The sequence below is a fragment of the Cotesia glomerata genome, linkage group LG7, assembly GCF_020080835.1.
Source record: "Cotesia glomerata isolate CgM1 linkage group LG7, MPM_Cglom_v2.3, whole genome shotgun sequence".
Taxonomy (NCBI): Eukaryota; Metazoa; Arthropoda; class Insecta; order Hymenoptera; family Braconidae; genus Cotesia; species Cotesia glomerata.
The window spans coordinates 22,442,580-22,456,260 of NC_058164.1; the positions used below are offsets into that span (position 1 = coordinate 22,442,580).

Genomic DNA, 13,681 nt, shown 5'->3' on the forward strand with positions numbered 1-13,681 from the left:
TTTTTGAATATTTAATAAGAATTATTATTATTAAAATAAATGATAAAAATTTTTTTTTCAATTAAAAATTAAAATTTTTTAACTAGGTTTTTATGACAAATGAAAATATTTTAAATAAAAAAATTTTGTTAATATTAATTTCAATAATTTAATAAAAAAACAATTTGTTATTTAAATTAATTAAAAAAATTAAAATTTATCCATAAATTAATATTTTTATGTTGAATAATTATTATTAAAATTAATTACAATAATTTGATTTATTATTTTTATAAAAAAATTTTATAAATTTTTTACTTCAAATTAAAAAACCAAAAATTTTTAATTACAAAAAAATAGGAATAAAAATTATAAATAACTTCCAATTAATAAAATTTTATAAATAATAATTTTCCATAAATATCAAAATCAATTTAAAAAAAAAAATATTTTCTTTTAATTTGCACATAATTTTTCTTAAGTTTTAGATCTGAAATTTTTTTTTAATAAAAATTAAAAGTGAAAAAAATATTTTTAAAAAATTGCACTTAGAATTTTGCTCAATTTTTTCTTTAATTTTTTTTTTTAAATTCTCAGATGTCAGTTAATTTAATTTTCATATTTTTCATAATAAATTAAATAATTGTAAAAATCCAAAAAATATGAGAATTAATTTACCAAATATTTAATAATTTTTTTAACAAATAAATTATGGCAAAAAAAAACTAGAAAAAATAGGTGACATAGAAATTAAAAAAAATTAAAACTGCAATTTTTAAAAAACAATTTTTTGGAACAAATTTGTATGAAAATTAAATTTGCAGGTATTTAATAATTTTTTAAATTTTTTTAAGAAATAAATTAGTACAAAAAATATTAGAAAAAAAAATTGACGTGTAGAAATTTAAAAAAATTAAAAATGCAATTTTTAAAAAACAATTCTTTACAACAAATTTCTTTAATAAATAAAATAAAAAAATTATTAAATGACAGATGACTAATAAGTCATCAAATTTGTTAGTTAAAAAAAATCAAAAAATAATAATAATAAAGATAATAAAAAATTATCAAGTGACTTAACTTTAATAACAATTCCCATTTATTTTCTCCAAATCAAAAAATTCAAATTCCCCGCCAAATCCAAAAAAATTAATTCTGTAACCAACAGATATCACCACAGTAACTTTCCAAAATGGCTAACACTCATAAATAAATAGGTTAAAATATTGTCACTAATATAGTTTATTAAAATATATATATTAAAATATAGTCTATTAAAAAATAAATAAACCATAAGCAGAACAAAAACAATCCAAGTATAAGTAACAACAACAAACAATTCCCAGCAAACACTGGTGATAAACCACAAAGACCGAGTAACTAAATCCTCTAAGCTGACAATACCCACCTCTAACTTGGAACCTCGCAGTACGTATACCAGTAAATAATGATCTATCTTATTACTTCATAATAAACCGACCAGTGCACATAATATCCAATCAATTGTTTCAATAATAATAAATTGACAATTGATAAAAAAACTAAACAATAAAATAATTTACCAAAACTCACCAACATCAACTATAAAATATTATGGCCGATAATTCGAGCGTGAATGAAGCGATTGTCCAGATAAAGACCTTGCTGTGGGGTAACAGCGTCAAGGAGGAGGTGTTCAATCGCTGGGCCCAAGGTATAACCTAAAATTCTATTTTTTATCTAATAAAATATAATAAAATAAATTTTTTTCCATTCTAGGGTTCATTTTTTCGGAAGACGAGCCGACGGCACTGGTGCAATTAGAAGGCGGCCCGTGCGCAGTGCTCGCCCCGGTCCAGGCGTTCATCATCAAGGACCTGCTGCTCCAGGGTGCGCCGAACACATGGAGGGACATAACCAGCGATAAGCAGGACGCGCTCCTGGTAAAAGCAGCCTTGGAGATTATTTCACAAGCAGCAGACGACCCGCCGTACTACTCGCTGGTCCACATTGTGCATGGCGATGACGGAGACGAGGATGACAACGACGGTGACGGGGACGGAGATGGGGATGGAGATGGTGACAGAGAGCGAGAGGAGATAGAACCTCACGAACGAGACTCGGAGTACTTTCACTCCAGGCTCAGGATAGTTGAGACGCGGAACCTGGATGATGTCGAAAAGTGGCTCACCTCCAGGATCTATATGTTCAAGGAGCAGTTCGGAGTTTTGCTGTTGCTCTACACTGTCGTCTGCACCAAGGGTCTCGAGGGGATGACCAACGAAATGTCGGATCCCACTGAACCCGCTATTGACTCTACTTACGGGTACGGCAGTCAGAGCTTGATCAACCTCATGCTCACTGGTCGAGCTGTTGGACATGTTTGGGATCATGATCAGAATGTTGGAGGGCTAGGTATGTTTTTTTATTTTAATTCATTTTTTTTATTTTAGAGATTTGCTAGCAGTAGCTAAATTCATTTTGGAAAGAATGAAAATTAAGTTAACCGACATTTAAAAATTTTTAGAATTTTTTTTTTATTACAAAAAAATATTGCAAAATTATTACATACATATATATATATATATATATATATATATATATATATATATATATATATATATATAAAAACCGACTATTTTTATTTTTTGAGTCTCGAGTGAAAAAATGTTAGTATTTGATGTTTTAAGAGCCCTCACCAAAGGACAGCTTAAAAAAAAATTTTTAAGAGGTCACTCCAAATTTTTTAAAATTTCAAAAATCGTCAATAATCGAATTTTTTTTTTTTAAATTTTTTTTCTCGTTACGGTATAATTTTATAGACTAAAAAAAAAAATAAGTTTCTGAAAGTTTCAGTTCAAAATTTAAATTTTGAAAGGTTGCTCATAATTTTTTTTTTTTTCTTTAATTAGTCATATCGCCAACTTTAAGTGTCGGGAGTGGTACGTTGGGGTCTTTTTGGTTTGAAAAAATCTTAACCTACGCGGCAAGGTCAAATTTCAACCAAGCTGGTTTCTAAGACCAGCTTGGGATTCGAACCCACGCCTGGCAGTTGATTAAATAAAATTATTAAATTAAAAAAAAATTATATTCTCTATGTTGTGCTTGATTTTTAGTTCATCTCGTGATGTATTTTTATCGATTATTGTACTAAATAAAAAAAAAAAATGCATGGAATTTTAATTTGAATAGTAAAAGGTCGCTCGAAAAAATCTAAACTAATGCACTAATAAATTGAAAAAAATTATGAACGACTTTTCAAAATTCAAATTTTGAACTGAAATTTTCAGAAACTTGTTTTTTTTTTAGTCTATAAAATTATCCCGTAACGAAAAAAAAAATTAAAAAAAAAAAAAAATTCGATTTTTGACGATTTTTGAAATTTAAAAAAATTTGGAGCGACATCTTAAAAATTTTTTTTTAAGCTGTCCTCTGGAGAGAGCTCTTAAAACATCAAAAACTAACATTTTTTCACTCGAGACTAAAAAAAAAAGTAGTCGGTTTTTTTGCGCCACCCTAATATATATATATATATATAATTTTAAAAAAAAATATTTTTTAGATTTAATTTAATAATTAAAAAAAAATTGAAAAATTAAAAACGTTGGCTAATTTTAGTGTTATTTGGAAATGAGAATTAAGTTAGCCGACATTTGAAAATTTTTAGAATTTTTTTTTTATTAAAAAAATTATTGCAAAATAAAAAAAATTTTTATTTGTGAAAAATTTGAAAATGTCTAAGTGCAATTTTTTAAAAATATTTTTTAGTTTTAATTTATTAATTAAAAAAGTCGGCTAATTTTAGTGTTATTTGGAAATGAAAATTAAGTTAGCAGACATTTGAAAATTTTTAGAAATTTTTTTTATTAAAAAAATTATTGCAAAATAAAAAAAATTTTTATTTGTGAAAAATTTGAAAAAGTCTAAGTGTAATTTTAAAAAAATATTTTTTAATTTGTTATCCTGATAGTAAACAAGAGTTTGAAGAATTTTTTTTTTACTAGGGTGAAAAAATAATCCTAGCGAAATAAATTTCTTAGAAATGGGATTAGCATTTATTCTTGATAAGCTTTTTACTTTTTCGAAATTAAATTTTGATATTATGGCGAAAATTTTGGTCTTAGAAAAAAAATGTTAAACAAATGTTGTAGCAAATTTAATTTTCCACATAAAATATCTGTTATGATTTTTTTATACAACCAATATTTTCAGTGTAATTTCAAAATTAAGATTCGTAATTAATAGTTACAATTTTTGCTGACTAAGAGAAAATTATAAGACATTTTTTTTATAAAATTAAATTTTAAGCAACTTTTGTTTAAAAAAAATTTTTATATTCAAGGATTTATATAGGATTCAAGGATTAATAATTTCTATAAATATTTTATGAAGAGTCAGAGACTAAAATTTTCATTTTTTTTTTTATAAAGTTAAATTTTTTTGATAAATAAAAATTAATTAATGATTAAGAATCTTAGTTAATATTCAATTTGATGCTTGAGATATTAAATTAAAAATTTATTTTCTTAAAAATCTTTTTTTTTCTTGCTAAAATTTTTATAAAAAAAAAAAAAAAAAAAAAAAATACGTTGAATCAAAAAAAAAATACTGTCTAATTTTTATTCATTAATATTTGTAAAAATGTCTGGGGTAATTTGGCCAATTAATTAATTTTTCCTATAACACAAAAAATCATTACAAATATTTTTTTATTATCAAAAAAAAAAATAATAAAATAAAATTTACTTTTAATGTAAGGATTAAAACATTAAAAATATTAATTATTTTCAGAATTACGTGGAATAGACAAACAAAATGCAGTAGGATTCTTAGCATTTCTGGAGCACTTGCGTTTCTGTGAAGTCGGGACATTTCTAAAGTCCCCATCGCACCCGGTGTGGGTCCTGGGCTCAGAAACACACTTAACAGTTTTGTTTTCAACGGATCGGCGCTTAGTATCACCAGAAACACCCGCGGAGCATGCGAGACGTATATTCAAAAAATTTGACCCCGAGGGAAACAATTTCATACCCTCGAACTTGTTGGGAGACGTGCTTGCCGAGCTGGGATTATGCAGTGACAAAGAGTAGTAAGTTCATTAGTCATTAATTAAGGGGGTCTTCTGGTCTAGAAGCCTGAATTTAAGGTAATTTTTAAAGTGTCGTAACAAAAAGGCAATCAATATTTTTACTATTCATTTTTTTATAAGATATTTCTTAATATAATCGAAAATACAGGAAAAAAAAAAGTAAAAAAATTCAAAATTCAAATAGTTATCAGCCCAAGCGTCACATAAAAAACTGTTGACTTTTTGGTAAATTTTATTTAACAAGAAGTCAAAAATTAATAATTGTCAACTTAAATTCAACAAAATATTACCTAAAAAATTTTTGTGCCTCTTGGGAGCTAATAAAGTGGGTGGTTTCAAAAAATTGGCACGCTACCATACCCACGATTTCAACCCTTCTAGTAATCTGGTAAAAAAAAAAGATTATCAATTTAGATTAATGCCGCTTCTGTACTAACTCAAAAAAGGTTTAAAAAAATTTTTTTTCACAAAATGGCAACTGCCTGAAAAAAAAAAATTAATTTTTGTACTACTTTTTTTTTAGTTTTCCAAATTTTTTAGAAATAGTAAATATTGAAATTTAGGGATGAGGATAGTTCATATGTTAAAAAAGTCTATAAATAAAAGAAGATTTACACCAAATTTCAAGTAATTCGGTTCAATAGAACTTGAGAAATCGTGGGTATTATTTTAAAAAATACGGTAATTATTTACAAGTAGTCAACCCCATTTTAAGCCGTAACTTGGTGAAAAATTAACATTTTCAATTTTTTTTTATTCTGCTTGTTTTTACAGCGCGTTTGTGATAAAAAATGTGAAAAGAAAAAATAAAGATGACGACAGCTTTTTTGCCTTTAAAAGTTGGGAAAAATTTTGACTTTCATATTTTTGGATAAAATTTCTAGTTTATCTTTTTTTGATGTTTTTTACATATTTTTTTTTTTTTTTTTTTTTTTTTAAAAAGTACATAAAAAAACGAACAATTAAAAAAAATTAACATGGCTCATCATGAGTTCTAAAGAATTACCAAAAAGACAGTTTCAAGAAGAACGCGTTTAAAGTTTCGCGTAAAGTTTCTCGCAGTCTAGTTCCGGGCCGGTTTGGATGCCGCGTTAGCAAAATAGCTATTTCTCCAAAAATAATTTGAATTTTTTAAAATCCTCCTAACGACACATTTCTTAAAGTTTAAGCATTGACAATATAAAAAAAAAAATCAATTTTTTCAAATTTCTAGACCAGAATACCCCTTTAATATCGATAAAATAATTTATTTATTTATTTATTTAGTTAGTTACTTATTTCTTAATTTACATGAACGCAAATTGGCATTGTACATATCTATTAAAATATTCTTTAAATTACAAATTTTTAAATTTTAAAATTCTAGCTCGAAAATTACACAAAAATAAATTCTTACTTAGTGATAATGCCTAATAAAAATTATGAATATTAATATTAATATTGCTATTAAAAATATGTTTTTTGACATTGGAGTGGAAAGCTTTAATTTATAATTTATTTTTTTATTATTTTTTGTTTCAGCATTGATATAATAAGAAAAAAATTAGATAGCGAATCACTGGGTATAATTTTATTAGCAGCATTTATGGATGAATATTACCCCGAAGAGATACAAACATGTCCAGACACTTTTCCATTGTTGCATTACAATGGTTTATTGCGTAGCAATCCAGACAACCGTATTATTTATCACACCGGAGATGCTGTGTTACTCGAGTGTACAGTTAAGTGTATTTTAGACAGTAATCCAATGTTGACGGTATTACAAACCAAATGGCCGAGCATTGAAGTGCAGTGGAATGGTAACATAACTCCTAGTTTAAATTAATAATTATATTAACTATAACTGATTATTTTAATGACCTTTATTGTTGTAACAAAAAAAAATTTTTTTTTAAGAAAAAAAAATTCAAATGCAAATTATCACACATACATTTGATTATTTGATATACTTTCAGTTTAGAAAAAATTAATAATGTTTATTTAAGATAAACTAGTGTAAGTAGCGACTATCACAAGTTTTATTATGATGAAATTATAATAAGTTCAAGTGATTCATTTTATTGGAATGTAGAAATTTAAAGAGATGAAATAATAATTGTAAGTATGAATGCCTTTTTTTTTATGAAGATAAATAAATAATTTAATAATAATTTTTATTCTTAGCTTATTTTGTTGATTTTTATTCAAATTTATCATTAATGTCCTTATTTATTTAATTTTGGTTTATTTTAATGATATTAATGAATTCATTTTTAAGTTAATGAATTTTCTTTTCAGATTCTAGTCTTGATCTATGTTACTTAATTAAATTTATTGTCATGGAATTTTTATAATATAATATAAGGTAAAAGCCCCAATAGATGATCATATACTGGTACATGATCATATATTAGGGCTTTTACCTTAATGTAAAGGAAAGAAAAATTTTTCTTAAAAAAAAACGATGGCAGATTTCTGTAGATAATTTTTTTTAGTTTATAAAACTAACTTAAAATTTTTTTTGCATTTTTTAGATGTACATATATTGAATTTTTTTATTATGTAATTTAAAGTCGATCAAGACTTTACTTGCAAAACGTTTTTTGTTAATAATAAAAGTATCTATTCACGGATTTCAGTGAATTTTGCACTGTTAGATTCGTCTGATTTTATTTCGATTTTTCACAGTTTTAATATTTCCAGTGGCAATTATTGCCTACAGAGTTGCGTAGTAGCGGGCGTAGACTAATATGCTTCAGTATATTCTTTGAAAATTTCAAATTGATCCGGCAAATATTCCTGATAGAACGCATATTTGTAAGGACGTCTCCGAGCATTCGATAGAAAAGCGGCGCGTAAAAAAAACGCATTTTCTTTTAAGACAGTGTTTTCAAAGTTAGTAAATAAGATTTCTCCTAGACGGCTTGACTAATCGGTTTCAAATTTTTACACAACCTTCTTAGACATATACCTTAGGTATTCATCAAAGGAATAAAATTGATGATGATTATTTTGATTTTTTAGACCACTTGGAGTTGGAAATTTTTTTGCAAATCCGATAATTTTGTCAAAAATAAAAATTTTATCCACTCATCTGTCTTCAAAATAAATTTTTTGGAAGATTCCATCATTTTTTTTTATATATTTGTTAAATAAAATGTCTTTTCAGAAAAAATTCATAAATTAATTAGAGATCGTTCAAAAATCTAGTGTTGTGGTGAAATGTAATTTTTTTATTTTACGTTGGCAGTGTTGAAAAATGAAGAAATAGTATGATGGACAAATACGCGCGAATTTCAAATATAATTTTTTTAAAAATATAAAGTAATAAAAAATATAGACGGTAAAAATATTAAAAATTCTAAGTCTTAGATATAAAATTTTATATTAATCTATATAAATAAAAATAAAATGCCGCATGTATGTTCACGCATCACTTGAGAACGGCTGGACCGATTGAGCTAAATTTTTTTTCGTTATCTTCAGAATTGTAAGGAGAAGGTTTGTATGTAAAAAAATTTTTAAAAAATCTACCCTCAAAGGGGATTGCGGGGGCGTTAACAATGAATTATTCCCGTTTTGAACTATAGCTCCTATAGTTCCCAAATTTGGTAGGAATCTTTTGTAAGAGATATAGAAATAATCTATGAACTAATTTTACGATAGCTCGCTCCACAGGGGGTTGCGGGGGTGCATTTAACTTTCAAATTGTAGATCCTACAGACGGAAAATTTAGGTGGAGTCTTCCATATGTGATGCGGAAATGATATACGAGCGGATTTTACAACCCACCCCCAATAAGGATTACGGGGGTGGGTGTTAGAATGTTAAGTTTTTGTTTTCAAACTGTAACTTCTACAGACTCCAAATTTAATAGGAATCTTCGTGTATGATGTTAAGTTCAGCTAAGAGTAGATTTTATCAAATTCTAATCTCAAAAGGGATTGCGGGGGCGTTAGCCATGAAAATTTCTCATTTCCAATCGATAGTTTTTATGGACTCAAAGTTTTGTTGGAATCTTTTATTTACAATGTAGACATCATCTCGAATAGGATCTTACGAAATTCTTTCCCCGCAAAGGAGTGCGGAAGTGATAATTGTCAAAAAATTCATATTTTTCAAATACAGTTCCTACAGATATAAAATTTAAAGAATCTCAAGAGATACAGCAAATTACAGGGATGGCCTTCAAGGTCAACCAATTTAAATATTTTTCTTAGTCAATGATTAGATTTCAACCGAAAACGAATTTCGTGATAATTCAATTGATATGTAGGTTGTGTCAGAGTGGTGAGTAGAATGTAAAAAATATTTTTGTACATAAACTAGGACTTTTTGAGACATGAAATTAAGGACATATCTATTAAACTTCAATAACATTTAATAAAAACTTCCTTACAACAATCATCTCTTTGGCAGCGGGGAAAAAGTCATTGTAAGGTTTTCAAAACTTAACATGACATGTAGTTATTCAGTCATCGGACTAAGAACTTTATACATGTTATTTTTGCTAATCACATAACTAATTAATTGATTTTATGATTGCGGAAATGTAACGGTTGAAAATGAATGCATTTTTCAAACACTTGATTATTAATTTCAAGCCGATTAATAAAATCTATTATCAGTTTGTCAGCGCGTAAGAACTTTTTTATTGTTGTTTTAAAATACCAAGGAGAAGACGACCTGACTAAGGTCATGCCAGTTAATGAGATGTGGGACGAGCTATCTCACGTTCAAACCGCACTGACGATCATAAATAAATCGCCAGGCCAGTCGTTGAAAATTTGCAGAATCAAATCGGAGTTTCCCTGTTTCGTGCATGGGAAATTATACGTCCTGTGTTCGTGAATCGGAAAACCATGATCTTTATATATTTACGCACCGCAAAAAAAGATAAAAAATGTAGTCCATCAAAAAGCTTTAAATTGATTAAGTGTATAACTATGTTGCATTGAATGTAAATAAGAATTTTGTATTAAATTTTGACTATACTTTTCACAAATATATGTAGGTGATACGAAGTTCATCGGGTCGTCTAGTTAAATAATATTACTTATCTGTATATGTGTTAATACAATCTTATCAAATTTACTTTTTTATCTCAAAGAAAACTGTTAGAGATATTTCTATGATAATTTTTTCCAGAGAAAACTCATCAATTTAAAAAGAAAGGAACATCAGTTTAAACTTTTCTAACAAACGATTCGAAATAACTTTTAGCAATAAAATTTTATAAAATGTCTGTTAAAATATTTTTGTTTTCTACGGTGGTATTTTTTGTTTTATTAAATTGGGTGAGTGAAAAAAATTTATTTATTTAAATTTAGTAATAGATTTATTAGGAATCGCAATGCTTTAAAAAATTTAAAGCATCTGTTTATAATTTTTTTTTTTTTTTTTTCATTAAAGATACTTAACGTTGCTTAAGGCGTTTCACAGTTTCAAAAAAATCGACTTTTTTTTAAATGTTTTATTAAATTCTCGATAACTACTCAACCCATCTTGATGAAATTTTAGACGGATCTTCAAGATATAATTTACAAGTTCTTGAACGAAAGATTTGTTTTTTTTTTTTTTTTTTCAATTACAACTATTTAAAAAAAAAATGCCGCGAAATTTTAGTCAAATTTTTAATTTTTTTGTAAAAAGCTCTGCCAAAAATCTAATTTTCTTTTTTTTTCCTTCGTTCAAGACCTAGTTTGAAGTCTTAACTAAAGCACATATTTTTTTTTTTTTTCACTTCAAATAATCCTGCTAGGAGTTCTGCTGATTACGTGGACGCATCTTTTTTTCGAAGGCTCGTCGGAAATGACGTCACATTAGCAGAGTTTTTAATATTGTTTTTTAATTTCAATAATTCCTTATTAAACATATATTTTTAAGACAGTAAAAAGATTGATTAAAATATTTAATTTTTTCTATTAAAAAAAAAAAAGTTGAAAATAGGCCATTGTTTCCCAGAAGAAATCCATGTAACCCCTTAAATTCAATAACTATAATTTTGTATTAAATTAATAATTATATAAATAAGTAAAGAACTTATAACTGATAAATAAATAAATAAGTAAATAAAAAATATTAAGATTTAATTGATTCATTTTTAGGCATGTGTAACGACTTCACCAAAAGTTCCATGTTCGCGGTTAGAACAAAAACTCGCTAACGGCACCCGAATATTAATAGACGTCGATAATTTTTTTCCAATGATCAGATCAATGAAAAGTTTGAAGGAAAACGGAAAGTACAAGCGTCTTGACGGCAAAGAGGGAGAAAAATTAACTAACTATTTCTACAAAAGGTGTGGAGAGACTGAAAAACCGTTAACTAAAGCAGGTTTGGAAGAATTGGTTAATTTTTTGATTATGAATCAAGAGGCTAAAAGATCGTTACATCATTTTACTGTTCTCAACTGTCCATTGTTGAAACAAAGTCAAAAACATTATATACTAGAGACATCGGGAATTCATCTTTGTTACTATTTGTTTCAAAAATACGATTGTTGTTCAAAATTTAGTCATGTGTAAATATAAACATTTGAATCTAAATAAATATAATCTTACAAGCAGTTTTATTCCTTACCGATTAATGTTATGTAAATATATCAGTTCCTTTTTTACCTTTTGAGATACTGAAGGTAAGTATAGTTATTTTTCATTCGCCAGATGACGTTACCCTGATAGCCAAGTTGGTCGCAACTTTCCGTCGATTTACTGCCGCAACTTGTCACCAACTTGGCGGCAAGTCGTGGAAATGAACTCGGTTGTTCACCAAGTTGTCGACAAAAATTGCTTCCGAAACTCTTTCGCACCAAGTTGACGACAAGTTTCTCAAGAAATTTGGCGACATATTGCGGCAGTATATTGGTCTTGTTTTTCTCAGAAACTTGTAGCCAACTTGACACCAATAGTTACAAATTCGGAAGTTGACCGCAAGTTGTCGCTAAGTTGGTGGCAACTATCTGACACCAACTTGATTGGTCTGAAACTATGGCTATCAGGGTAGTCAATGCTACACGGAGAGACCCTGATAGCCACCTTACCTATAACTTACTGTCAATCGACGTCCGCAATTTGAAGCAAACTTGACGGAAAGAGTTGGCAAAGCGAGCGATTACCTATTAGTTACCTATAACTTACTCTGCAAATAGACGTCAAAACTTGCTGTACAAGTATTTCCGTCAAATTGTATTAAAGTTGAAAGGAAATTTAATTACAAGTTTGATTGTTAACTTGTATTCAAGTTGCGGCCGTAGATTTCCGTCAATTTGCTTACAACTGTTGTTGAGTGAAGAATTACCGCCAACTTGATGTATAAATTAACCGTAACTGCTGGAAGTCAACACTTACTAAGAAAGCGCTGGCTATCAGGGTGGAAGTCAACACTTACTGAGAAAGCGCTGGCTATCAGGGGAATTTAATGGTAAATACAACTATCCGAGTATTGTAAAAACAGGCTTCTTAGTATTGTTGTGAATCCGAAAGGATTGATCACAACGCTCTCTGTATATTAACAGGGTTGCCAGATTGGGCGTTTTTCCACAAATTGGGCGATTTTAGAATGTCTCTTGCGCCTAAATTTTTGTTGGGCGATTTTCCGCAAATTGGGCGATTTTATTCTTTTCAAACAATTGTTAAGATTATTTATATACATGCATTTGATACTAATTTTAAAAAATTTATTAATTTGGTTTTTCAATAACTATTTGTTATTATTAAAAATTTAAGTAGCGCGCCACGCGCACGTTTTACATTTTAGCCAATCAAAAACCGGGAACTAACTTTTAATACTATAAATATATATTATAGTATATAAAACTATATATAAGTATATGATATGTTAAATTTCAACTCTACAATTTATGAAAAAAATGAAGCTGACTCTGCAGAAGAAGATAAAAATATTGATGAATTATTAACATCATTACATTTTTAATTATCAAAGGTTTATATATTTAATTATGTTAAAAATCAAAAAAATAATTAAATTAAATTTATAACACTATATTAATTTTTTTTAATTGTGATAAACTGTATCGTCATTAATACCTTTAAAAAAAAAAAAAAAAAAAAAAAAAAGGAAATTTAAATTATAATTTATTTGGCGGATTTTCTTACTAGTTTGCGGTTATTCCGTAAGGTCGCGCGATTTTCTTCGGAACGTTTCTGGCAACCCTGTATATTAATATAGAATTACGTATAAAAAGATTGCTGCAATAAATGATAGCGGGAAAAACCCAGTAAGATTTAAAATATATGTAGATAGATTTATTTTTACTTGTATCACTGTTACAATCTGTGTTTTACAAGGAATTTTCTTATACAAAGTTGTTTTCTCCATATCCTACTATATAATAAAAAAGTACTAGCTACTATTTATTGCACTCTCTGCATTTAGAATTTTTACATTCTCTATTTTCGCTGATACCTTTATTGTACAGTGCATTCCTTTATTTCATACTTTCCATACTTCCTCACTCATTCTTTCATTTCCATTTATTTCTTTCCACTCCTTCTTATCCTTTTTCTATTACATTATCCCATCTCTCTTTCACTTTCTTTTAAAACATTTTCTATTTCCCTCATTACCTTACATATCCTTGCCTCTATTTTTCCCTTGAATATCCCTACAATTCTTTCCCATATCTGTTCC

At 27.4% G+C, this 13,681-nt stretch overlaps 1 protein-coding gene across 1 annotated transcript; it reads left to right on the forward strand.

Moving 5' to 3' along the window:
- The first annotated feature begins 1,225 nt into the window (after positions 1-1,225).
- Positions 1,226-11,517, forward strand: LOC123269847 (ubiquitin carboxyl-terminal hydrolase MINDY-3 homolog). Its single transcript, XM_044735728.1, has 5 exons — positions 1,226-1,672; positions 1,738-2,373; positions 4,750-5,047; positions 6,569-7,147; positions 11,137-11,517. The coding sequence occupies exons 1-4, from the start codon at positions 1,573-1,575 to the stop codon at positions 6,873-6,875; spliced, it is 1,341 nt and encodes a 446-aa protein (XP_044591663.1). The 5' UTR covers positions 1,226-1,572; the 3' UTR covers positions 6,876-7,147; positions 11,137-11,517.
- Positions 11,518-13,681: the final 2,164 nt, after the last annotated feature.